Source organism: Euphorbia lathyris, chromosome 3, assembly GCF_963576675.1.
Source record: "Euphorbia lathyris chromosome 3, ddEupLath1.1, whole genome shotgun sequence".
Classification (NCBI taxonomy): domain Eukaryota; kingdom Viridiplantae; phylum Streptophyta; class Magnoliopsida; order Malpighiales; family Euphorbiaceae; genus Euphorbia; species Euphorbia lathyris.
The window spans coordinates 75781544-75808760 of record NC_088912.1 but is presented as its reverse complement, the minus strand read 5'-3'; the positions used below and the strand labels follow the sequence as shown (position 1 = coordinate 75808760).

The 27217-nt window shown below is 36.7% G+C and overlaps 3 protein-coding genes across 4 annotated transcripts; all 3 read right to left on the bottom strand.

Moving 5' to 3' along the window:
* Positions 1 to 4929: 4929 nt before the first annotated feature.
* On the bottom strand, positions 4930 to 12754 carry LOC136223066 (sulfite exporter TauE/SafE family protein 3-like). 2 transcript variants are annotated; one of them, XM_066010855.1, is made up of 12 exons: positions 12080 to 12754; positions 11824 to 11983; positions 11442 to 11642; positions 6674 to 6738; positions 6581 to 6608; positions 6392 to 6495; positions 6237 to 6323; positions 6096 to 6146; positions 5776 to 5997; positions 5607 to 5700; positions 5372 to 5512; positions 4930 to 5271 (listed from the first exon to the last, which is right to left on the bottom strand). In XM_066010855.1, the coding sequence occupies exons 1-12, from the start codon at positions 12293 to 12295 to the stop codon at positions 5186 to 5188; spliced, it is 1455 nt and encodes a 484-aa protein (XP_065866927.1). In that variant the 5' UTR covers positions 12296 to 12754; the 3' UTR covers positions 4930 to 5185. The 2 variants fall into 2 exon arrangements, with proteins under 2 accessions (XP_065866927.1, XP_065866928.1); XM_066010856.1 differs by having other exon boundaries at positions 6392 to 6492; positions 12080 to 12752.
* Positions 12755 to 15250: 2496 nt separating this feature from the next.
* LOC136223067 (uncharacterized) lies at positions 15251 to 16190 on the bottom strand. The gene has a single exon (XM_066010857.1). The coding sequence runs from the start codon at positions 15962 to 15964 to the stop codon at positions 15443 to 15445; it is 522 nt and encodes a 173-aa protein (XP_065866929.1). The 5' UTR covers positions 15965 to 16190; the 3' UTR covers positions 15251 to 15442.
* Positions 16191 to 18915: 2725 nt separating this feature from the next.
* Positions 18916 to 25003, bottom strand: LOC136222490 (ras-related protein Rab7). The gene is made up of 7 exons (XM_066010268.1): positions 24846 to 25003; positions 24676 to 24702; positions 24464 to 24563; positions 20011 to 20157; positions 19853 to 19933; positions 19513 to 19658; positions 18916 to 19216 (listed from the first exon to the last, which is right to left on the bottom strand). The coding sequence occupies exons 1-7, from the start codon at positions 24896 to 24898 to the stop codon at positions 19147 to 19149; spliced, it is 624 nt and encodes a 207-aa protein (XP_065866340.1). The 5' UTR covers positions 24899 to 25003; the 3' UTR covers positions 18916 to 19146.
* Between the last annotated feature and the right edge of the window lie 2214 nt (positions 25004 to 27217).

Below are 27217 nucleotides of genomic sequence, written 5' to 3'. Positions count from 1 at the left end.
TCACAGCTTCCCTATAGGTTACAGGTTCAGATTCTTGTACTTCCTTAGCAACACTAAATGCATAAGCTACAAGGTCCTCAAAACCATATCTAACCGGGGCCCTAGGGACTCTTCTTTCACGGTCTCTAACAAGTCTATAGCTTTGACTGGACTCAGTAGAATTACCATCACTGACTTCTTGCTTGGTTTTACGGGTGTTTTAACTATTTCCTTCAAGCTCCACCTCATTCTTAACACTCTCAAGGTTTTGAATGGACTCAGGACTACTCGGTTCTAACTGAGTTTTCTCTTGGTTTTTCTGATAAGGAAAATCCATCTCATTGAACACAACATTTCTGCTGACTATGGATTTCTTATAACCAGGTTCTAGGCACCACAACTTATAGCCCTTGACTCCTATAGGGTAGCCTATAAAAACACATCTTAGAGCCCGAGGTTCTAATTTTTCCTGTCTAACGTGTGCAAAAGCTGAACAACCAAACACTCTAAGTTTTTCATAATCCTCTGGGTGATCAGACCACATTTGCATAGGTGTTTTAAAACCTATAGCAGACGATGGGCACCTATTGATTAGGTAACACGCAGTTTGCACTGCTTTAGCCTAGAAAGACTTTGGGAGACTGGATTGGATTAACATGCACCTAACTCTTTCTAGGATAGTCCTATTATACCTCTCTGCTAGGCCATTCTGCTGTGGAGTTCCAAGAACGGTATGATGTTTGGTTATACCTGACTTCTTGCACAAAGTGATGAAATCTTTGTCAAGAAACTCCAAACCATTGTCGGTTCTCAACCTTTTGATTTTCTTTCCTGTTTGGTTTTCCACTAACACTTTCCAATCCTTGAACGTTTGCAAAGCCTCATTCTTATGAGCTAGAATATAAACCCATACTCTTCTAGAGTAATCATCAATAAGGGTCATAAAATAGGTCCTCCCACCATGAGACTTAGTTCTTGTTGGCCCCCATAGGTCAGAGTGAATGTACTCAAGAATGTCCTGGGTTCTATGTATTGCTGACTTAGGAAACTTGACTTTACTTGACTTCCCTAAGACACAGTTCTCACAGAAATCTATCTTTCCTATGTGATCTTTACCAAAACAACCCTGCTTCCTAAGTTCATGTAAACCAACTTCACTCACGTGACCTAGTCTAAGGTGCCAAAGATTGGTTCTATCAGTTTTAGACTCGGTGAGATTTGCTGTAGAGACTAACACAATACTACCTAAGAGTGTGTATAGGCCATTACTCATGGTACCTTTCATAACAACTAAAGATCCTCTAGCTATTCTTATGATACCCCCTTCGGCTCTATAATTGTATCCATGTTTATCAAGCGTACCCAAAGAAATTAAATTTCTTTTCAGTTCTAGCACATACCTCACACCGGTCATAATCCTTTCTTGACCATCGAACATCTTCAGCCTGATGGAGCCTTGACCCAGTACCTTGCACAACTTGTTGTTGCCTAGAAGAACCCTCCCACCTTCCTCTTGAAAGTCTTCGAACCACGTCCTGTTGGGAGTCATATGGAACGTACATCCGCTGTCCAAGATCCAGTCAGTGTTTGGATCTTTTTCAGTGACAGCAAGGACCTCAGCGCTCTCATAACCTTCTTCTACCACAGCGGCTTCGCCTTGATCTATAGGCTGACCTTGACTCTTCTTCCTCTCAGGACAGTTTTTCCTGAAATGTCCTTCCTTATGGCAGTGAAAACACTTGTAGACCTTGCCTTCTTTATTGCTTGAGGATGGAGTTTTGGACTTTTTCCCGTTCTTGTTCTTTGGCTTGTGAGAGTCCTTTTTCTCAGACCTTCCACGAATAAACAATCCTTCTGCAGCTTCAGTGTTGGTGCTGGCCTCAATCTGTTTTGACTTTAGAGCCATAAGAACTTCTTCCAGACTTAGTGTTTCTCTAGCGTACTTCATGGTTTCAACGAAATGACTGAAAGAATGGGGTAAAGAATTCAAGATCATTATGGCCTGATCTTCATCTTCAATCTTTACCTCTATGTTCTCTAGGTCAATTATGATCTTCGAGAAATCATCAAGATAGTCTTCAACTGGCTTGTCCTCGTTCATCTTGAAGCCGAAAAGCTTTCCCTTAAGATAAACTCGATTGGTGAGTGTCTTCGTCATGTACAACTGTTCAAGCTTAAGCCAAACCCCAGCAGCTGAGGTTTCCTTCGAGACTTCTCTCAGCACCTTATCGCCAAGATACAGGACGATCGTACTGTAAGCCAATTCAAGAAGATCTTCTTTCTCCTCCTTCGTCATTGTCGCCGGAAGTTCTTTCTCGCCCTTCAGAGCCTTCGCAACCTTCATTTGAACCAAGATTGCTTTCATCCTCTGTCTCCATAGAGCAAAATCTCCCTTACCATTGAAACGCTCGATCTCGATCTTTGTAAAACCCATTGCTCTGTTCTTGATTAGCTCTGATACCAATTGTTGAACTACGCTTCGAACGATCAATCAACCACACAGATAAACAAAGTTCACAAAGATCACAGATTGGACCTTGAAACAACAATCAAAAGAATACACACAGAATTTACCCTGGTTCGGCTTAACTGCCTACATCCAGCAACTTCACTAATCAATGGAGATTACAACAAGATTGAAACAGTTTCCTCTCAAGAAACCCTCGTGTTTTCCCAACCCTCAACTCAGTATATCACAGTGTACACTAATGACTTAGTCTAAGAATAATCTCTCGTATGAAACTACTTCCCAACCCAGACCTTTTATAGCCTTTACAAGATCGTGAAAATACCCAAAATATCCTTACTCAAAATGTACTAACTCAGCAAGACCTACTGACCAGTGGTAACTCAGCAAGACCATGTTGTCCTGAACACAACACGAACATGTTGACCTGTATTAACACCTCAGTACCATGCTGACCACAGCCATGCTGACTTGATAACTCAGCATTATACCGACTTGTTGAATTACTCATGCTGACTTGATTACTTACAATTATGCTGACTTGATAACTCAACACCATTCTTGATTACCCAGCATCATTCTTGTAATAGAAAACAACGACGACTTACAATGCTGACTTGTTGACTCAGCATCATCAGCTAGTGATAAAAAACAACGACTTACATTAAAAAAAAAAAAGGTAAAATATTAAAAAGGAAAAAAAGAACTCTATGGCTTATCCATTTGTATATATAGTCCCACAATTTAAAAACTTATAACTATGAATTTATAGCAAAGGGCTAATTAATTTAGAAAGTAAGACTATATACGAAGTAATTTGGAAAGTTAAGACTTCCAATTTTGCTCCAAATTATTTATTTTGGTGAACCACAATAATAATTTTTAACTGTTTAAATTTACAAACCGTACAAACCACACGAATTCATGTTTGCAAGTTTTTAAATTATAAAATTACGTTCACAAAAATGTCAAATCACAGTGTCATTTTCTATACTTCATCCAAACAATAATAAATTACTAATGCTTCATTCTCTGACATTGTCCCGAAATTTTGATCTTCAATATAACTTAACATATTATCCAAATCATACATTTGCTTAACAATGAACTGAATCGACCTATGGATCTGCATAAACAACAGTCAGAGTCCCATTAGGAAAGGACTATAAAAGCACAGCTTATCATTAAACCGGGATAGACGTGCATGGCCATAAACGCACGGGCTACTAGAACTACACTTATGGTGTGATATACATCAGAGATAGAGTTCAAGACTAAGAATCACTCTAGTAAAATCTGAACTATACTCACTACGCAAAGGTTCAAATCGAAAGATACCTTTGTTTATGTCTGACCTTATGTAACTGCTACGATTTCAAAAATTCTAGTGGGGGATTGTTGGGCTTGACCCAATTATAATTTATGAAATAAGCCCATGTGTCTTTAAGTTTTTCAAGTGAAAAGTATCCCAAGTATCCCACATTGCTTTCAAAGCACTTGGTGGAGATATTTATAAAGGAGGTCCTCACATGCTTGGGGTGTGCCCCAAGAGGTACCCATTTTTGTGAAAGGGTGAGGACCTACCTCTTGGTTGACCACCACACGCGCGCCGCCGCCGTCCGACCGGGCCGGATGTGGTGAGAATAATATAATTTATTATTGAAAAATTAATAATAATTTTTTATTATTATTTTATTAAATTCGTTTTTTATTTTTATTTTTATTTAATTAATTACTACTCCTCTTCGCGTCTATTTTCTGAACGTGACTTTCTCAAAACTCAGTCTCACCACCTTCCCATGTTTCCTCTCCCACTTTCTCTCCTCTAAATCAAAGCTTCAACAGCTCTATTTTTCTGTATAAATAGGTGGTGTGAGACTGACATTCAACACACAATTAATTTTGATTCATTCAGTCTGTATTTACGAAACTATTTATTATGTGTTTTTTGATACTGAGCAATTGAGAGTGTAGAAAGAAACGATTTTGTACGGTGCAATACAAAATCGTATTTACAGAGGGCTGTTTTATCCTGGAGGCGACCGAAGTTCATACTGTTTGCAATTTTCCGGCAGTTCCGCGAACGTCTTAAAGAAAGCGACATTGTTCGCGACTCTGCCCATTTATTTTTGTTCAGTCTGTTCCTGTTTTCCGAGTTCCAGTTTCAACAAGGACGGATCTAAGGGATTGGCTAGGAATTCGTTGCATCCCCCTAATAAGTAGGCCTATAGTCGAGCCGAGCTTTGGCCCGTTCATACTCGGCTGTTAGAAAATTGTCGAGTTCGAACTTAACATACTCACGAGCAGCTCGTTAATTCTGCCGATGAGCTTCACTCGTAAACAACCCATTAATTATATTCATTTGAAATTTATGTAATTCACAGGTAGTTTGAACCTTGGTGTTGTGGAAAGTCGAAATCATTAAAACGACTTGTAGCATTAACACCGTATACTGTGGTTTTGATATGTAGAAATCGTTAAACTCATGTGAAAGAAGTGTATAAATCATTAAAATTCAAAAACTAAAGCTCCAAAAAGTCATAAACTGAAGCTCAAATAGCATTAAATAAGCAATAATATTAACTGGATCAGTTTGCAACTTAATCCTATCAACTCGTATTTGAGCTTATAAGTTGCAAAAAGACTTGATTATAATCACAGAACTTACAGGAAGTTCAGCAGCCGGCACAAATAACTTAGCAATATCAGGAAATTCAGAAAAGAGAATAGAGATAGGTGCTAAGATTCATATGAACAAATGTTTTCAAATCCCATATATTCCTTCTTCTCGATATTTTTTATCACGTTAGCTATGCCAACCCCGCCTGTTTGAAGATGAACCAAACCCAACATATGAGATTTTTACGGACTATCCCACATATGGCAGAATTGCAGGCATGTATATTTAAAGTGAGTGAGACATACCTAAGAATAGTGCACTCACAAAGATTGTGAAGGCCAGAACAAAGATTATTAAGGATGCTCTCCCAAGTAGCTTAATTAACCTTCTTACCACATGTTGCCCAACTAAAGCAGCGAGAATAGCCACACTGAAAAAGTAGAGAGCTGTTTCGAACAAGAAACCGAAAAATTTGTGCATAAAACTCAATAATTTCATGTTGATAATCATAAAACATACATACAGAAATAAATAAATTACCATAAGGAACTGGGAAGCGCTTTAGAAGATAATATTCTATGACGGATATGGAAGCAGAGAAAGTCATGATAAATGTAGTTGTGGCACTGGAAACCTACATGGAAGGTCTCAATATATTAATCCTCAAGTTCGAGTTTAACATTTGAGTTAAGAGGTAAGAATCTGATACCTGAGGAGGGATTTCCATCTCGAGAAAAAGAGGACCTAAAATGAAACCACCACCGAGGCCAAGCATCCCACCCAACATCCCAGCAAATAAACCAGCTACACAATATAAAACAAGTTGGTGGGCTCGCCAGTTTCTGCTTGCTTCTCCTTTTGATGTAATCTTTCTGCGCCCTTTGTACAGGCTTACTGCCTCGTATGCACTTACACCACCGGCTACAGGTATCTGAAAGGAAATGCCAATGCTCAACTACACTTCTGTCAGAATGAAAATATTATGTTTCAATGGATTTGTTAGTAAATTAACTTGCCAACTTCTATTACCTGTAATATGTTTAGAACCCAATATGTTACTGAACAAGTTGCCAAGTAATTCTGAGCCAGAGTTACAGGTTACCCCATCAGTTAGCTCGTCAAAAGTGCCATAATCAAAGGGTAAATACGAAAACAACAAATAGAAAGAACCTTGCCAATCTGCAATGCAAGAATTACCAACCACACAGCAAAAAGAATTCCAAGTTCCTTCCAGCAAACATTTTGAATAATAGAAACCTGAAAGAGTTACAGAAGTCCGACTGAATTCCTGACAAATGGTATGCAGACTGTATAAATAGTCTTACCTCCTCTTTTTTGGACTCAATGGCTTCTGCTTGAGCAGCAGCAGAGGCACCTCCTGGTGGAGCTTTCTCATCCACTTCTTCAATCTTGTCTTCTATCCTATCTTCTGATAATAAGCAAATTAGCTTGGCAAAGAGAAAATGATTAGTTTTTGACATACCACCAACAACTGAATTTCATGGATAACTCACCATCAAGTTCCAAGTTTCTTGCAAGCTCCTGCAAAATAAAAAATAACAAGTGAAACAAGTTAAAACACATGTAACATAAAAAATTCAAAGGACCTTCTTTGATTTGGTTTCTTTTTTCCATGTTTCAACGCCCTTGAAGAATGCCTTGGATGATGTTACTGCAGTAAACCCCAGGAGAAGTCAATAAAATTGGCCAACAGTGTATTAGTGTGTACAGTTGAATATTAATGATACAACGGTATATTAATGATAGACAACTGTAATTACTGCTGTAAATTAATTATCAGCTCCTAGAAAGTAACAATCCAGATCAAATCTGCTAGCAGTCATTTTGTATAAATAGGTTAAACCTTTCAATGAGATGACAGATTTCTTCTCTCTAAGAATTGTATCCAGATTCTCTCTCTCTAAATTTGTCATGGTATCAAAGCCATTTAGGCTATTTTGAATTTTTGGTTTCTTTGCTGTGTTTTTCTTTCTTGGGTTATTCGGAATTCTGGTTCTTTGCGATTTTTTGGGTTATTTGTTTTGGTTGGCCATCTTCTTGTTTTCTATTTGGCGTTGAATTATGTCGTCTTCAGAGACCAATCAGACCATGGCCATCAGATTTTCAGGCAAGAATTATTCAGCATGGGAGTTTCAGCTCCAGATGTTTTTGAAGGGGAAAGAGCTTTGGGGTCATATTGACGGGTCTTCTCCTTTCCCTGAGGAAGATAAAGCACGCAATGAATGGGAGATAAAGGATGCCAGAATTATATCCTGGATCATAGGCTCCATTGAGGTTCATATGGTGAATAGTTTGCGTTCCTTTTCTACTGCCAAGGATATGTGGGATTATCTAAAGCGTATATATCATCAAGATAACACAGCTCGTCGTTTTCAATTGGAACTTGAGATTAACAATTTCAGTCAAGGTAATCTTTCTATTGAACAGTATTATTCTGGATTTCTTAACCTTTGGAGCGAATATTCTGGAATTATTTATGCAAAGGTTCCTAGCGAGGTTCTAGCTAGTCTTCAATCCATTCATGAAGATAGTCGGCGTGATCAGTTCTTGATGAAATTGAGACCTGAATTTAAAGTTGCTCGGGCTGGATTGCTAAATAGAAACCCAGTTCCCTCATTAGATCTGTGTGTTGGCGAATTATTACGTGAGGAACAGAGATTGGCTACACAAGCTATTATTGGTGCATCCAAGGACCCATCTGAAATTATCAATGTTGCTTATGCTGCTCAAGGAAAGAATCGAGGAAAAGGACAGCTGGAGTGCTACAGTTGCAAGGAGTATGGGCATATTGCTCGTAATTGCAGTAAGAAATTTTGCAATTATTGTAAACAGACTGGGCATATTATAAAGGATTCCACTCGTCCAGAAAAACGTCGAATTAGAGGGTTACAAGTTGTTGTTCCGGGTGATCGTGGAGCTATACCCCCATCTACACCATATCCCACTGCTAGCCAATCTACTGTCACTCCAGAGATGGTCCAACAAATGATTTTATCAGCATTTTCTGCTCTAAATCTTCAAGGGCAAGGTAAAAATGTTCTTTCTTGTTGGCTTGTTGATTCTGGCGCATCTAATCACATGACTGGCTCTTCCCATTTTTTTACAAAATCTTCGGAAATATACTGGGACACAAAATATACAGGTTGCTAATGGCAATGATCTTCCCATTACCGCTGTTGGTGATATTGGACCTTCTTTTCGCAATGCGTTTGTTTCTCCTGAATTATCTACCAATTTAATTTCAGTTGGTCAAATGGTGGATAATAATTGTAACGTACATTTCTCTCGTGATGGTTGTCTTATGCAGGATCAGGTGTCGGGGAAGGTGATCGCGAGGGGACCTAAAGTGGGCAGATTATTTCCATTGCAATTTTCTATTCCTAGCACTTTATCTTTAGTTTCTCATGTTGTTGAAAGTAAGGCTGAATTTTGGCATAAATGGTTAGGCCACCCGAATAATGTGATATTGAATAATTTGATGCAACGGGGGTTTCTTGGAAATACAGCTCAATCTTCTAGCCATATATTGTCTTTTGATTGTTCTACTTGTAAATTGGGGAAAAGTAAGACATTGCCTTTTCCTGTTTGTGGTAGTCGTGCTACAACTTGTTTTGCAATTATACATAGTGATGTTTGGGATATTACTCCTGTACTTTCACATGGGCAGTATAAATATTTCGTAACATTCATCGATGATTATAGCCGCTTTACTTGGATATACTTTTTACATTCCAAAGCTGAGGTTCTAACTTCCTTTCGTGCTTTTGTGGCCTTTGTTGAGACACAATTTTCAACATGTATCAAAGTTTTACGCTCTGACAATGGTGGGGAATATATGTCACATGAGTTTCAAGGTTTTTTGCAACAAAAAGGTATTGTATCTCAACGGGCATGTCCTTACACTCCTCAACAAAATGGAGTGGCCGAGCGAAAAAATCATCACTTGTTAGATATGGTTCGCACATTGCTTTTGCAGTCTTCAGTTCCATCTAAATTTTGGGTGGAAGCTTTGTCTACTGCAGTTTATTTAATTAATCGCCTTCCTTCTCCACAGTTGAATTTTGATTCTCCTTATTATCGTTTACTTGGTATGCACCCTAATTATCATACACTCCGTACATTTGGTTGTGTGTGTTTCGTTCACTTGCCTTCTCATGAGCGCCACAAGCTTACCGCTCAATCGGTTCAGTGTGCTTTTATGGGTTATAGTACTGCTCATAAGGGGTTTCTATGTTATGATGTTGCTGCCAATCGCATGCGTGTTTCTAGAAATGTAATTTTCTTCGAACATGCGTACTATTTTCAACAACATGTTTCTCCTTCACCCTCTGTTATTCTTCCTCACTTTGATGACATCTCTAGTTCCATTGAGCGTTTTAAACCAGGTATGGTCTATCAGCGAAGACAGTCCCCTCCATCCTCACATGTCCTTCCCGACCCTGATCCACCTTCAACCCCAATGGTTCCTCGACGAAGCACTCGTGTCCGTCATCCTCCTGCTAGGTATGGTTACTCTGCCACTTTATCTCATACTACAGTTCCAACTTCTTATTCTCAGGCAGCTACACAACCATGTTGGGCTAAAGCAATGCAAGAAAAACTTCTGGCTCTTCAAGAGAATCATACATGGGATCTAGTTCCTTGTCCTACTGGTATTAAGCCCATTGGTTCTAGATGGGTGTTTTCTGTTAAGCTCCGCTCTGATGGCTCACTTGACAGATATAAAGCACGATTGGTTGCTCTCGGTAATAAGCAAAAGTATGGAGTAGATTATGAAGAGACGTTTGCTCCGGTCGCAAAGATGACAACTGTCCGACTTGTTCTTGCTCTTGCTGCTTCAAAAGGATGGCCTTTACGACAAATGGATGTTAAAAATGCCTTTTTACATGGAGATCTTCAAGAAGATGTCTACATGACTCCACCACCTGGGTTATTTTCTACTCCCTCTTCTGATGTTTGTAAGTTGAAAAAGTCTCTCTATGGTTTGAAACAGGCCCCTCGAGCTTGGTTCACTAAATTTCGTGATGCTCTTCTTAGTTTCTCTTTCGTTCAAAGTCAATATGATTCCTCCTTGTTTCTGTGCCAAACTTCTCGGGGAATCGTCTTGCTTCTTGTTTATGTTGATGACATTGTTATTACTGGGAGCGATTCCAAATTGATTTCTCAACTTCAAGAACGGCTTCATGGTGCATTTCATATGAAAGACTTGGGCCCTTTACACTATTTTTTAGGACTTGAAGTGTGTTCTACCTCTGCTGGTATTTTTTTACATCAACATAAGTATACTCAAGAGCTTATTTCTTTAGTTGGTCTTCAGGATGGTCGTTCTTCTAATACACCTATGGAAGTGAATGTTAAATATGGTCGTGATGAGGGTGATTTTCTTTCCGATCCTTCTTTGTATCGACGACTTGTAGGAAGCCTTAACTATCTAACTATTACTCGTCCAGATATTTCATTTGTTGTTCAACAGGTTAGCCAATTCATGCAAGCTCCTAGACATCTTCATTTGGCTGTTGTCCGTCGAATCATTCGTTATTTGCTTGGCAGTTCTGCACGAGGATTGTTCTTTCCAACCAACTCTCCAATTCGTCTGGTTACTTATAGTGATGCCGATTGGGCCGGGTGTCCTGATACTCGTCGATCCATTACTGGTTGGTGCATGTTTCTTGGTCCTTCATTAATTTCTTGGAAGAGCAAAAAGCAAGATCGTGTATCTAAGTCCTCCACTGAGTCTGATTATAGAGCTATGTCATCTGCTTGTTCGGAAATTCTTTGGCTTCGCGGACTATTGGCTGAGATTGGCTTCTGTCAAACTGATTCTACACCTCTCCATGCCGATAACACAAGTGCTATTCACATCACAGCTAACCCAGTTTTTCATGAGCGCACAAAGCATATTGAAGTCGATTGTCATTCTATTCGTGAGGCATACGATGCACATGTTATTTCTCTTCCGCACATCTCTACTGAGCACCAAACTGCAGATATATTTACTAAGGCTCTTTCTAGTGGACGACATCAGTTTCTTCTTCACAAATTGATGCTTTTGGACCGGCCAGCATCAATTTGAGGGGGGATATTAGTGTGTACAGTTGAACAGTTGAATATTAATGATAGACAACTGTAATTACTGCTGTAAATTAATTATCTCTGTAATTAGGTGGTAGTTGGGCTCTCCTTAATTAGCTCCTAGAAAGTAACAATCCAGATCAAATCTGCTAGCAGTCATTTTGTATAAATAGGTTAAACCTTTCAATGAGATGACAGATTTCTTCTCTCTAAGAATTGTATCCAGATTCTCTCTCTCTAAATTTGTCACAGTGGCAGGGGAAGTTCTGATAATATCAATACCTATGAAAAGAACTATTAGCAAAATAGTGATCATCCAGTCTGCAAAAATCACATTAAGAGCAACTCCCAAGCTAATTCCGAGGACCAACATTGGTTGAAATAGAAGCGCCAGATCATAGTCGACAATAGGTAGTTCAAGTGTAGGATGTCTCAGCTTTAAATTGTAGTAAACTGTTGCAGCCGCGGCACCTGTAATCATACCTATCAAAGCAAACAATAGCTTAAATATAAAATGCAAATGCAACAGGGATTGGAGACTTAAACTAAGATATTCTTGAAGTATTTTAACCATAAAGGTAATTTATGGTCCATTAGTACTCTATAGCTGCTTCAATTAAATGGGAAATGCTTCCATATGCATCACAAGGGGTAAAATTCTTACATTTTGATAAAGCAGTTGATGATTTAGCATCAAAACCAATAATCAGGGTTAGCATAGGAACAAAAATGCCACCCCCACCAACACCTCCTACACTCCCACATGCTGCACCAATGAATCCAATTATGCTGCCAATCACAATTTTCCAGCCTAATCTCATCTCCTGCAAGACACACAAAATAAGTATGGAAAAAATATATCATTATAGATAACATCATGAAGGAATGAAAAACATAAGGTAATGAAATACTGCATTTACCGGCCAAACATGTTTATAACCCACTTGACCTTTGTGGTACAAGAAATTCAATGCCCGTGCTACATGGTGGAACTCAGTTTCTACAGGCCTATTATAAGCTTCTTGTTTGTATCTTTGCTCAGTTAAACCTGGTATTGGAGCAACAACAAGAAAACTAGTAAATATTGCTCCCAGCAATATCAAACCCCACTTCTTTGATTTAATTCCAGCAATCATATTCTCCTTTAGAAACCCTCTCTATATCGAAGTGCCAGATGATACTCTTGCACCCAAAACCCCAAGTCACACAGGCTCTTGCACATTTTTGGAGTTCATAGATGATACTGATGTTTTCACACTTCAATAATCAGAAGAACTGACACTTCCATGAATTCAAATATCAAATTCTACCAGTTCTCTATCTCTCTTTCCTTTCTGTTTGTTCTCTGTACGACTCCGAGGCACCAAGAGTATATCATAAATTAAAGTGACACTGAAGGGGATATTGCAAAGAAATATTTCCCTTGAAGCCTCAGAACATTATTTCACCACTTCCACTGTTCTTTTTCCTTAGTAATTGGTGAAAATAACTTTCAAGACCACCAGGGAAAAAAGCAGATAGAAAAATATCATATCATACGCAATTCCTGATGTGATGGAACAATGAGAAAATGGCCCTCATCAGAGATCCAATACACAAAATGCCAAATAAGATTTATGGGCAAATTCTAGCCAGTGACCAGAAGTCTCTAGCAAGGTTATATCCTCGCCAAATCAAATTGTGATGGATCAATGAGAAAATGGCCCCCATCAGAGATCCAATACACAAAATGCCAAATAAGATTTATGGGCAAATTCTAGCCAGTGATCAGAAGTCTCTAGCAAGGTTATATCCTCACCAAATCAAATATTGACAACAAAATCTATGCATCAACGTTTCTCAATCAATGTTCCCATTTGCTATTCATTAAAGAGTGAGGGTAAATAATTTATTAGTTCTCTCTTTAAATAATTTATTAGTTCTCTCTTTCTTATCTAACACGTTGTTTAGTCTCTTATTTTAAAAAATACATTACAAAGTCTCTATCCTTTGTTAGCATTAACCTTTCAGTCCTTCTAGCTAAGATATGTTTTGGTTAAAAATGTAAAAAAAATTAGACAAAATTACCAAGGGATTAACAGTGACAATAGATAGAGATTTTATAATGTGTTTTTTAAAATAGGAGGACTAAAAAGGTGGAACTGATAAATTACCTATCCAAAGTAATCTTCTTTCCCATTAGATGAACCAATCACATAATACATCTCAGCATTAGTAACAGGCTCATTGAAATTGAATTATGTGATATCTTCTAATCAGCAGTATTATTTATATCAAACTTCCTAGATGAGAGACATCTTGACTTGTAAATAAATCAGTTCTGCTACTCTTTCTTCCCAATCCAGAACATAAGAATTCTGATCAAAATTCAGAAATCAAGCATATCATGGTTAAGGAATAAATTGCATCTCTTCATCATCCACGCATTATTTCCATAATCTGTCAGCAAATCAAAGCTCAATGAATCACCATGGCTAACCAGAGTACATGCTATGCTACACAAGGAACCGTGCTTTTACTATAGACCTGAATACAAAAGCTCATTACCAAAATTAAATTGATAATCTTTTCCTTCAAAACGAACTTTTGTCATGAAAGAATTCAGTGGATAAGCAACCAAACATTTTGAATGGTACTAAAGCAAAAATGCTATTTTGTATCTGGTATAACAAACTGATATTCTTACTCACCAAAAACAGCCTCATCTCTCCTTAGTACCTGCAACAACAGCATATCCATGAACTTCAACTTTTTTCTCTCAAATTTCCAGTCACAATTCTGTTTTTGAGCTGTGAAAGACTTCGATTTTTTTATCCATATTGTAATTCAAGCAATGAGGGCGAGCCTTGGCGCAACGGTAAACGTTGTTGTCGTGTGACCAAGAGGTCACGGGTTCGAGTCTTAGGAGCGGCCTCTTGCCAAATAAATTGGCAGGGGAAGGCTTGCCCCCAGTACACCCTTGTGGTGGGACCCCTCCGCTGACCCTCGCTCAGCGGGGACGTGTAGTGCGAGCCGCCCTTTTTTTTTTTATATTGTAATTCAAGCAATAAATGAAATTCTTTTCTGTTTAGGAATAAGTTAAATTCCAGTTAACTAGGCCTGAAGCTACTGGTAGTACATTAATAAACTAAAGAAAATAGTTCCACAGTTACTATCCCAGAACCTTAACCTCTATCTTCATGTATTCCTGCCAACAATCTGTTCTCAGGAAGTTTCATCAGCACATCCATGCCCATTTTACTCAAATTTCAAGGTCCTCCAGTTCCCACAACTTCAAAGAGGCAATATGAGAGAGATGCAAAAACTAATCTTACTCTGAAGAAATATTATTCTTGCTTCTGTGTAAATATACTCCATGTTTTTGCTTAACCAGAACAGCTAGTTTCAAGCCAAGAACTGAGATGTTCCTAGATTAATCTAAATTTCACACTGAATCCCAATGCAACAAATATTGTTACTGTCAACCCCTTTTTTATTCTCAATCAAGGTATTCATCTTCTGAATGAGGTTGTTCTTGCAAAAAGCACACGACTCGTTCTTACCTTAAAAAATAGTCTATCTACCACTTGAAACCTTCACGTCTACAGGTACTAAAGTAAAGGCCTGTCAACTCCACAGAAACACCTATAGTCGGCCAAGAAGTTTCAACTCAGGGCTTCAAACAACAATTAACAACTACAATTTATATCGGTGTGGAATAGAGGTCCAGGTTATCCAGACTAATGGATTTGTCACTAACTAGCCAATTCCACAACCATATTACAAAATCTAATACTGTTGTAAAACTAAAACCATAGAGCTGCTAAGCACAATTCGCTCACACCTTAGTTAAGATCAAACAATTACAGAAAACAAAGTAGAGCTTCAGCATGAAGCACATGATATAATGAAGAAGAACAAACTTAAGCATTGTAAAAATGCAATACCCAAGGAACAGAACTCTAAATAAGATCTCATATATTGAGTATTGAAGCTGATCCCATAATTGAAGAATGTTAGCTGGGAAACATTATCTAGTCTCAAAGGGTGAGCCACTAAACTAGAATAAAACAGAACATCTTAAGACAAATCATATTCAAATGCACAAAAAGTTCGAAAACAAGAACTTTCATTTGATATTGAGTAAGATAAAACCGTTACAACATGAAGTTCTCCAGTAATTCCTTATATACAAACATCATTTTAAATAAAACGCAACAGTTACTAGATAATTACATAATTTTTCTAAACCGAAGCCAGACTTCCAACACGAAAAATCTTCTTTTTTCTCTTTAAATTTTGTTTCACACAAAACCTTCAGTCAGAATTGGCTTCTCACCTTCGTTATCTTCTTGATCATCAGAGCCGGAGCTTCCTCCGTCGTTGTCTCCAATCTTCAAGCCCTTCAAAGCATCATCAACGCATGCCTTCTCTTTCTCTTTGTCCAGAATATCACCGCCACCCACCACCACCTCATCTCTGCCCTTTTCCACCACATCACGTCCCTTCTCGATCACACAAAGTCCCGGCGGGTCCTCCACGTCTATTCCTTTCAAAGTGTCAGATGCCGCCAAACCCGGGGACCCGACGACTACGTGATCAGAAAAGTCTTTAGCTTCTGGCCAAGGGTCCTGGACGCAATCGGCATCATCATCGTCAGTGAAGATCGAGGTGGCACGTGACTTGACAGCAGTGGCGGCTTTGAGGAAAGCTTCTTTAATGGAGTCAGGAGGCAAAGCACAATCCTCGAGCCCGGCGTCTTCCAGGCGCGGAGGGAGGATTTTGTCGAGTAATCCGGTGGACTGGTGTTCCTTTGCTGCTTCCATTAATGAAAATTGTTGTAATTCGAAAAACTGAAATTGCAAGCCCTAATCCCCCAATGTCGAGCAATACGATGATCCTTAGCTTCTTGCTATCGGCTCGCTTTGGTTTGTAAAATGATAAGTGATGGTGCTAGGTGTTATGATTTTGTTGCCGACTTTGAATCTGGACTTATCTAAAAAATATAAAAAGACAAAGGAATAAATGATTTGGGAGGGAAAAGAGTTCTTTCTCGATAGGAAATACTTAATCAAATGGGAAAAATTAACAATTTTGCTAAATATTGTCAGTGTTCCTAACTTTCTTTTTTATTACTAGTATACAAGGTCAAGAATTATTACCTTTGAATTTACAAAGTGTTTTTAGTTTGTAAATTTATTAGAATTATATGATTAATCTTGGAATTTTATGTTATTTTAGCAAAACTTAAACAAATTTAAGGTTTAAACTACTATCTAGCCTTTGATTATCCAAAATTTATTGTTTACCTATGTATTTCAATTAGTGAAATTTTATTCAGAAGACAGTGAAATTTTATTCAGAAGACTTGATAAAACTTTTTCCGCACATAAAGTTTCTTCTGTGGAAATAATTAATTAAATTAAGACAATATAAAACAAATTCTTAAATTAGAATCTATCAAGTTCATGTGTCAAGCTATCATCATGTGTAAGAGAGATAATTGTTTTGTCAAGTTTTCATCCAAATTAAATGAAATTTCACTAATTGGGACAGATCGTGGATAAAAATATCACCAAATAACCGATCACTTTAAATAAATTCATATGATCAATAAATAGATCACTTAAGTAAGTTTGTAATGGGGCGTTTGGTATTCTATTGGGATATGAATAAGGATAAAAGTTAGGATATGGATAAGGATAAATGATTGGGATAAGGATAAAAATATGATGGTCGAGAATTATTATTCAATGTTTGGTACGTGGAATAGAGATAAGGATAAAATAATACATTTTACTATTTTAACCTTATTTAAACTAAACTATATAACATTAATTTGATGGATAAGACGGACTTTTCCATCCTATTAAAACCGTAGGAGCTTATCCCACCTCCTTATACCACCCCCTCTTGGGTATAGGATTTGAGGGATAAGAGGTGTATCCCTCATCTATCTCATTTTTCTATCTTCCAAGCAAACACGGAATAACTTATCTCGTGTTTTTTATCTCTGTCACATCTCATATATCTCTCCTAACAAACGCCCCGTAAGTTTATAAAACTAACAAGATTTATAAATCAAGGAGATCAATCAATTTTTTAGACGAAGTTTAAAAATTTTAGATGCATTAAGTCATTATTACCAATGAAGACATTATTGATATTGATAATTTTAGTATCAGTAACTTTGATAAGATTATAATTTTTTTGTCAATTATATCATATATTATATAATAATCACTCCCTTCAAATTAACCATAAAAATCTCTTACTCTAAAAACATCTCCAATAGACTTTTAGTCCTTGTTTGATATACCACTTAATCACTTAAATTAAATGTTAAGTACTTATTTAATTTATGTGTGTTTGATAACGGTTTAAAAATCACTTATTTTGATAAGTCAAAATATTTAACTTAACATTTTAAGTTAAATATTATCAATTATTGCATCATTTAATACTTTCAGCACTTATAATATTCAGCACTTAAAATTCAGTACTTATTTTTCAGCACTTAATTTTCAGTTTTATCAAACATCTTAGTGATTTGATGAACCACTAGAAGACTCTTGGAGTTAATTTTTAACTCTCTTTCCTCAAATTTTTACTTAAGAGCCAAACTAAAAGACTATTGAAGATGCTCTGAATTTTGAAAACCATTTATTAGTCCATCTACTTTGTTTAGAATTATCTATTAGCTTCATATACGTAAGAGCATCTCCAACACTAACTAGCTATTTGGCTCTCTAAAATAATATAAAATATTAGTTTAGTCAAATTTAGCTAGCCAAATTTATGTCTTGCTCCAACCATGCTAGCTATTTGACTCTCTATTTAATTATTTTATCATTAAAAGTGATTAAATTTAAAGAAAAATAAATAAAAAGTGGAAAAAAGATACAAAGAGGAAAGAGAAAAATGAATAAAAAATAAAAATAGCTAACCAAAGAGACTAGCCAAATTTAGCTAGTGAAAATGGCTAGCTATTTATTTTAGAGAGTCATGTCACCTTGTTGGAGTGGTCACTCTCTAAATGGTTAGCTACATTTGACAATTTAGAGAACCATGTCACCCTATTGGAGATGCTCTAACTTCCTGAATTTACTTAAATAACATATTAAATCCTCTAAAACTTATTTAAAGTGACATAAGTATTAATTTTTACAAATTTCTGTTTGCTCAACCATACATGTTTTGGAAGTAAATAGTATAATTTTAAATAACTTCGAGGTACTCTAATTATCGTATTCAAATTTAAGCCGTTAAGACTTTTTTGAACATTGAATAATATATTCGGATAACAAGTGATTATGACACTACTGTTTTGACACCCTTAATAATATGTATTATGTGCACATGAATACCAAAAAGTTCTCTTACACGAGACACAAGCTCATGGCTTCTTAGCTGTTCCATTCTGAAAAAGGAACATGAAGCACTTTCAGATTTTATTAATACTTTAGCATCAGAACCAAATTTCAGCTTCCAACATACAAATATACAAATCACAGTAAACTAAACCTAATTACATAAGGCGACCAGCTAAACTTATGGCACATTGTGAAGAGTTCTGCTAAGAATACAACAGCCGTTTCGATGATGGTGTCCACATTAGAATCAAATCTGAGTAACTAACATAAAGAGAAAAATGCAGAGGATCCAAATCCAGTTTATAATTATAAGAGTAAAACTAAATTTCCCACTAATAGCAAAATTTAAACCGCTATTAACATTGTATTTTCAAAGTTTTGTACCGTAGATGATCACATTAAAGTCCGAGTAAACCAATATATCCAAATAAATCACAAATTCAAGAGTGAACGAATACATATATAAGATTTTCGAAAGTAAACAATGTGATGGAAATAGAACTGCGCTTCCACAGTAACATATGGTACATAACGAATTTCAAATCCCTCTTTGAATTTGTTACGCTACACAATGGAAACAAATGAATGAAGTTGGATTTCCATTTGAAAGAAGGGATCGTGAAAGGAAATTCATTCTAACATTCACATCCCGTCGATCTTTGCTGCCGTCCCCCGCCCGCAACATCAATCGTGTCAGGAAGGTACCTTCCATCACCAATGCCCACAAGTTTAAAACAATCAATTAGTACTTCTCAATCACATATACCTTGACTAAGTTAATGAACGTAACAAGGATGCAACATGACTGGGACAAACTAATTTAAGAACCACAGATATGTCACCAGACCTATAAGAAAATTGACAGAACACAAACCCAGTGCTACTTAGATATCTATATACGAGCTTCATGACATGCCTTTCTTGAGTTGGAAAAGGAAAAAAAAAAAACCTACCAAAACCATTCTTTAATTAGTTATTGAAGTTAATTTCTTAAGACTTACATTTCTTCTTCAGGTTCATTTTTTAGTGCATTTTTAGCTATACACTGGAAAGCATCCTCCACATTGAATCCTTCTTTTGCAGAAGTCTCAAAATAAGGTATGTTTCCCTTAGAAGCACACCATGCCTTTGCTTTCTTCTCTGAAACCTAAAATCAATGGCAGAAACAGTATTCACATAATGAAATATCATATGTATACCCCAGATTACTTTTTATTTAAGGTACATACACAAGAAAGAAGTTTTTTTCCCTTCACTTTCTCTTACTTCACATTTCAACAAATTTTTATATTACAAGAAAGGAGGACATGGATAACATCTCATGAAAGAAAAATAGCTTACCACCCGGCTATTACCACCATCCACATCTATCTTGTTTCCCAATACGACAAATGGGAAGTTTTCAGGATCAGGTGGACTAGCCTGCATATCAGAAAGTGCAACTTTCAGTCATCTATAAATATTAAAATAAGATTTCTAGTCAATGGACCAATAAAAACCTGAATTAGAAATTCTTCTCTCCAATTATTAAGGTTATCGAAGGACTTAATGACATTGACATCATACACAAGAACACAGCAATCTGCACCACGGTAGAAAGCCACTCCAAGGCTTTGAAATCTTTCTTGCCCAGCAGTATCCCATATCTGTAAAAGATAATAACGCACTCAGAAGAAAATATTTAGGTTTCAGTTATTGGGCACTCCATTTAGTTGTGAAAATTATTTACAAAGATAACTTCCATGTTAATGCAAATTTACAATCCATTGGAACAGAGATAACATTCATAATACATTGATAGCAAGAAAATAATCCAGGTATCTTTATGTGTTTGATCTAATTATTGTGAAGCAATCATGATTATCGGTGCCTAGAAAAACTTAGTTTCTCTCTCTCTCATAGTCAAATTGTCCAAGCATAACTTCTTAGCTGCCTACACTTTACAATCACTTTCAAAACAACATAATTAACAGTTTGGAATAAATCTGGAAATCACAATTCGATTTAGCAATCACAGAAAACCAGTAAATTCAGTCAAGTAAGGGGGCGTTTGGTTCACAAGGGGTAAGGGAAAATGAATCAAGAAAGGGAAATTAAGAAAGGGAAATTAAAGGAAAGGAAAGGGAATAACCATTAATTCCCCTATGTGTTTGGATATTTTTAGGAAAGGGAATGGGGTAAAGGGAATCCAATTCCCTAGAGGGCATGGGGTAATGGCTTAACCTAAAGTGGGGTAATGGCTTAACCTAAAGTGGGTAAAGGGAATGGGTTTTTTTGTAAACAAACAAGAACAAAGGGAATGAAACCCTCCCATTCCCATTCCTAAAGACCCCAAACCAAACGCCCCCTAAGAAAGGAAAACCTTGCATTTATTGCCATCAGATGCTTGTATAGCTTATTTCATTAATGTTCTTCAACTACCCTCATCGTACAATATATTTTACTTGCTACACGCATAAATTCAAGGCATCCTTTCTAAAGTTTGAATTTGAATGTAATTTTAAGTACAAAACATGTATGAGACATGAAATCTACGTCACATAAAGGCATCCCTTCATTCATAGTGGCATCAAAGTAATACTCAGCTTTCTTTGTTTCTTTTTATAATCACTGCTATTCTAATTTTTGCAAATAATCAATATAACTTCAATAGTTTTAGATTCATGAATACAGAATATATACATATTAAATGCTTCTATCAACAAACATATAACCATTTCCATTAACACCCTGACTAATCAGCAAATTCAAACCCTCCAATGATATTATGGATTCTTCTGAGAAAAAAAAAAGGCTCTGTTCCGCATCCTCCTTACTTAATCAATGGGTTTCAAAAGCTTGTCCAGGACTCTCACCTCTTGGACCTGGGTATGGAAGGTTCCTGTTTACATGATGGCACCGAAGCAGGGGCAATGAAGGATGGGTTGAGGAGCATCTTGACAGGACATTGGTCAGTAGCAGATGGGTTTCTCTCTTCCTGGATGCATTTCTTTGCAATATCGAAATTGGTTCCATGACATGGTAACAAAGCCTCTTGGACCAAACGGTCGAGGGTTCGAGTCCTGACAACCCCATTAATTTGTGGAATTAAAACACATGGTGAGATGAGCCTGTGTTGTACAGGCTGAAAGTCAGGGGCATTTGCGTGTGAGGGTGTGTCAAGAGATTGATATAAGATCTATGATTAGACCTTAACTATTAGCCTGAGCTTTTAGATCAATTGGTTCCATGACACATTATGTCATCTGTCTCTTCTTAGAGTTCCAGGACTTGCAAATATTTATTCAGATTTGAAAATGCCTGGTCACGAAATGAGGAGTGTAGGACCACCGGAAGCAAAGGGCTAAGCAAATGTGTAGGGGGATGCTAACACCCGTTTTTTTCACAAGTTTGCCTCCAACAGGAGAAGAAATCGTGTCAATAAGTTGAAGGATGAGCAGGGAAATTGGCTAGACTGGAACCAGGGGCTGAAGACTTAGTGATTAACTATCGAGAATATTTTCCGATCGTCAGGGACTGATCCAGCTTCGATTACTTAGCCCCTGGTTCCAGCTTCGCCTTTGCAATGTAATTTACAAGATTTTTTTCAAAAGCTAAGGCGAATAGACTGAAGTTGAGTATTCTGAACATCATCTCTCTCTCTCAAAGTTCTTTCATTAAGGCTCAGTCTATTATAGACAATATTATTGGCTTTTGAGATTTTTCACCATCTGAAGCGCAAATGACAAGGAAGGCAAAGGGTGGCTGCCCTTAAGCTTGATGTTTCCAAAGCCTATGACTGTCTTGAGTGGCCTTACCTTGAGGGCGTTTTGTTACAGCTGGGTTTTGATAGAACTTGGGTCAACCTTATCATGAACTGTATTAGTTCTGTGAGTTTTAAAGTTCTTCTCAATGAGGATCAACTTGGTGTGATCTGATTCTCCCTCACTGAGGTCTAAGACAATGGAATCTCCTATCCCATTACCTCTTCATTCTTGCAGCTCAGGACGTGTCAGCTATGATTAGAAACCTGGAATCTTTCACAGGTGCAAAGTAGCGAGGGAGGCTCCGTCTATCACACATCTTTTTTTTTTTTTACCGATGACAGCCTCCTATTCTTCCGAGCTTCTTTTGAGGAGAGTTTAGAGATTAAAGAAATTGTCTCCAGCAATATGAGCTCGTTCTTCTATTTGTCAGGTCCTCAAGGTAACTATCTAGGGATTCCTTCCATCATTGGGCGTAAAAGTATGACATTTTTAAGTATGTCAGAAAGAGGGTCGTATTTGGAGCTGGAATTTCAAATTTCTCTCTAGAGCCGGGAAGCACATTCTGCTTAAATCGGAAGATCACGCCTTCTCACCTACACTATGCAGGTTTTTCTTCTCCCTGACTCGCTCTGTGACAAAGTGCAAAAAATAACAAATCATTTTGGTGGGGCTATTCAATTAATAGGGGCTCAAGGATTAGGTGGTTTTTCATGGGATAAAATGTGTCTTCCCAAGGGATTTGGAGGCTTGGGTTTCCGCAAACTCCATGAATTCAACCTAAGCCTCCTAGCGAAGGAGGGCTTGTCTATTCTGTCTTACTCATCCTCTCTTGAGGCCAGAGTTCTTAAGGTTCGATACTACCCTTTACTTACGACCTCTCTTGGACCCAACCCGAGCTATATTTTTGAGCAGTTTGATGGCTGCTCAACCTTTTTTTTTGCGTGCAGCAGGACTCGTGTTGGCTTAGGGAATAGCTTTAGTATTTGGGGAAGTGAACCTTCTTCAGACCCATGTTTTGTAGACCCATGTTTTGTTGAATCTCCAAAACGCAAAGGCTAGTGACCTAATGAATGATTCTCGTACTGGGTGGAACGAAGTGCTACTTTCTCTTGTTAGCAGAGACCGTGATTTGATTCGTCAACTTCCTATTACAAGTCGGCCTAAGGAGGATGGCTGGCTTTTTTATTGGAGGGGCATGTTTACCGTCAAAAGCGGGTATAATTTTTTGATGAGATCCTTTGTAGCCTATTACGGTCACCCATTTTCTTGGTGGTTTCTGCTGTTGTCCCGTCCAAATTTGAAGAGTTTTGTTAGCGTGCCTCTTCCAATTTTCTTCCTACAGCCTCCTCTCTCATATTTAGGGGTGCAAGCCTTGACCCTCCTTGCTTATTTTGTCATTCTCAAGTTGAGGATCCTTCCCATATTCTAGTGGAGTGTGATTTTGCGGTTTCCACTTTGCGATTGGCTAATTTGGGCATAAAATGTAATTTCTCTTGTTTCTCTTATTGGCTTGCCTGTATTTCCTCTGCCAAGCCCAAAGAGGTTATTTGTCAAGTTATGTCCATTCTCTCGCATATTTTGGCAAGCTAGGAACAAGAAGCTTTGGAAAGGGTCAATCAACTCCCCAGAATCGATCCTCCACACGACTCTTGGGGCCTATCCTCATGGCAAGTTGTTCAAGCCCTATCCTTGTGGATGGCTCCCCCCGTTGATTGGCTCAAATGCAACGGTAGGTTCATTGCTGCCTACTCTTCCCCCATTCTCGGCCTTCTTGATGCTCTTTCAACGAAAGTTCGGGGTTCCGAGGTACGCTCAGTTGGTTCATATTGTTTTCGAATCTGACTTGGTCCAAGCATTTCATAGCAACTCTTATGTAGTAGCTGTTCTACAACTTTTACCGTCTTTGAGCTTTTTCATAGTTAAGCATGTAAAGCCGTCAGGTTGCTGGTGCAAACGAGCTTCTGGCTCTCAGTCTGATGTTAATACTTGGGAGGATCACCCTCCCTCTTTTATTATTAACCTTACTCCTATGGATGTTCAATGAAATGTTAAAACCCTCCAAATTTCAAATTCTTTTATTTCTACTTTTATACTTTAGTGACAGTGCATAAATTGTCAAATGTGCCAGATGCCGAATATAAAAGGCAAAAAGAACAAAAGGGAACAAAAATATTAAATAAATAAAATATTGTACGCTGGAAATGACCTGCAATGTGAACAATCTATCCTCAAACTGAACTTCTTTTGTCAAAAAATCGGCTCCTATCGTAGCTTTGTATTGATTACTGAACTTTCGATTAACATACCTGAATCCAGATTTCAATAATTAAAAAACCAAACGAACAAATTAAAACATTAAATAACCAACCGTGAAAAAATAGAGAAAAAACTCAAGATCTAGGTCCCAAAGAACATTACTGATTCATCAAGGAGGTCTTTCCTACCCTGCCAATTGATTTGGAAACAAAAAATACACCGTATTAGCACACAAATTTTGAAAAAAGAGTCACGAAAGTTAAGAAATAAAAGCATAATCTAGAAAAAAGGAAAAACTGTGAGATGAAAAATGAGAGAATTGGCAGGAGTACCCGCTATCGCCGAGAATTATGACCTTTAACAGCATACGCCTGCGAGAAGCCATTGAAACTGGAGAAATATTCAAAATTTCTCAAGGAAAGGAGAAGAACTTCTGAAGTAGGATTTTCCTTTCCGTTTTTGAGTATTAATTCTGTTATAAAAATGGTGATGACAGTTTCTCGGCCACCTAAGCACAGCGAGGACACGGTTTCCTTATTGATTTTCCGATAGTGCCCTTGCCGACTCAGTTAATTAAATATCTTATGTCGGGAGTTTTGAAACGAATGGAGTTGAGTTTAGACGAGAACAAAAAATAATGAGGGGTAAATTGCACCAATAGCCATTCAACGTTATTTATTTTCACATTATGATTAATACATTTTAAATACTTTTTGTGTTTTTTTTTTCAAAAAGAAAAACATAAAATTACTATGATCTATCTTTATGACATTATTTAACTCATTTTTTAATATATAATCTCATCTACTCTTATACTTATTAATTTTTTAATTGTCTCTGTAAAAAAAAAAAAAAAGTAAGGTGCAACAATTTCTCTAAAGTGGTCAATTAAAAGTAATATTTTTGTACAATTAAAGATTTAAAGTTAATAATTTGTTCTAATTTTGGATATCCCTAACAAATAAACCGGCGCTGTTAAATGCTTGTTTTCCCAATCAACATCATTCTTATATCTAATGAAATTTTATAGAAATCACTCTGATCATCACAATTCACAATAATCTTTAGACCCTTGTTGAGCATCCAATTTTATTTTATGAACTCGCGATGAAGAGGACGCAAGCTCCTCTACTGCCATGGACACGATCAGAGGACATTCTACGATGTTCGCCCACTTCTCCTCCTCCATCTGATTATTCAGACCTTTTTATCTTTGTCGATGTTGTTCTCGGAGCTGCTAATGATAACCCAAACTCATTGACAGAGGTGAAGTCGGTGACAATAAAGAAATAAAGATTTCTCAATCAGTTTATCAGGAATGGTTTCCTGATATATTCTCTATGATAGATCGAATCACTTTCGCTAAGGGAAACTCCATAGAGACAGACCGATCTTAATAAAATTTGGAACCGATCGTCGATGGATTAGAAATGAATTTCACTTATCACATCATTATGCCTAATGCGATTAAGGATTTAGAGAGGATTGTGAATTGTGATGATGAAATATCACAGTGATTCTACAGATGTAGGAGCTATGTTGATTAGGGAAACAGAACATTTAACAACGTAAGTTTATTTGTTGGCAAGTTACTACCTTAGATCTTTAATTGTACCATTTCTAACATTAAGTTTAATATTGCTCTTGGTTGACAATTTTAGGGACATTTTTGTAGCTTATTCCAAAAAAAAATTGTCTATTTTATTCTTATAACATCAACTTTGAGGGTAACTTACATTTATATAGACTAAATTTTACTCATTTTCACAATATTAACATAATATAAAAGTTACTTAATTTTACATTTTCTAACATTATGACCATTGAACTTCAATCGACGTTTTAAAAATGACCGTTTATGAGTTCAAAATAAAAATGTTCAAAAATTAAAATTATTTAAAACCAAATTTACTAATTTTGAGATAAAAAAATTAAATTTAACTCTAGCGTTTTAAGGAATTATAGATTTAGCCTTAACTTATAAAATGGTGCAAATTTAATCCTAACGTTTTCAACCAAGATCAATTTTGGCCTTACAATATCGAAAATTAGAAAAAACTAGTTTGAATGGTATTTAATTGTCAATTCAGATCTTCTAAATATCAATTATGTCTAAAAAAAATTAGTGTATTACTAGCAAAATCATAAAAATTCTATTAAAAGGACTAAAAACTAAATCTGCGAATTAATCAAATTAGTATATATATATATAACATGTGTCAATCCCCTTTCAAAAAAAAATATGTGTAAATCTATTACATGTATAATTACAAACACTCACTACTACATCAATGATGAAATAGTGAAACAAATCTTTTGCAAATAAATATATTAATTAATTTCCTTACCCAGTCTCCCCCAAAATAACAAAGTGTCAGTGGTTCGATGATGGACTCTCTTGTGAGAGAATAAAGTATTTAAAAATAATGAATACTTTAACTTAAAAATAATTAAAGTATTTAAATTATATAATTACTTTATCAAGATATCTTTATAAATTATTACTTGAAATAATGAATATTTTTTTTTCTTAAATTTAGCACAATCAAACATTAGAAAGAATTTTTTCTTAATGTATTACTCCAGTTATCTCTTTTTTCAACTCATAATGGTATTGATCTATTTCAAACTTCATGTTTCAATACTACAAACCGCCTAGTAGAAACATAGTACGAGTTGACAAGTTACAGGTGAGACCTGTGCA

Bases quoted from the DNA above. Each gene is read 5' to 3' on its own strand.
- LOC136222490 (XM_066010268.1), bottom strand. From the start codon at position 24,898: ATGGCTTCTCGCAGGCGTATGCTGTTAAAGGTCATAATTCTCGGCGAT. The intron at 19,934-20,010 runs GTTTTTATTGGT...TCTGATATGCAG, and splicing joins GAGAAGAATTTCTAATTCAG to GCTAGTCCACCTGATCCTGA. The intron at 19,217-19,512 runs GTAAGTCTTAAG...TGGTGATGGAAG, and splicing joins AATGAACCTGAAGAAGAAAT to GTACCTTCCTGACACGATTG.
- LOC136223067 (XM_066010857.1), bottom strand. From the start codon at position 15,964: ATGGAAGCAGCAAAGGAACACCAGTCCACCGGATTACTCGACAAAATC.
- LOC136223066 (XM_066010855.1), bottom strand. From the start codon at position 12,295: ATGATTGCTGGAATTAAATCAAAGAAGTGGGGTTTGATATTGCTGGGA. The intron at 6,147-6,236 runs GTTCTTTCTATT...ACTCTGGCTCAG, and splicing joins TTGCATTGCAGATTGGCAAG to AATTACTTGGCAACTTGTTC. The intron at 5,272-5,371 runs GTATGTCTCACT...ATCTTCAAACAG, and splicing joins TGTGAGTGCACTATTCTTAG to GCGGGGTTGGCATAGCTAAC.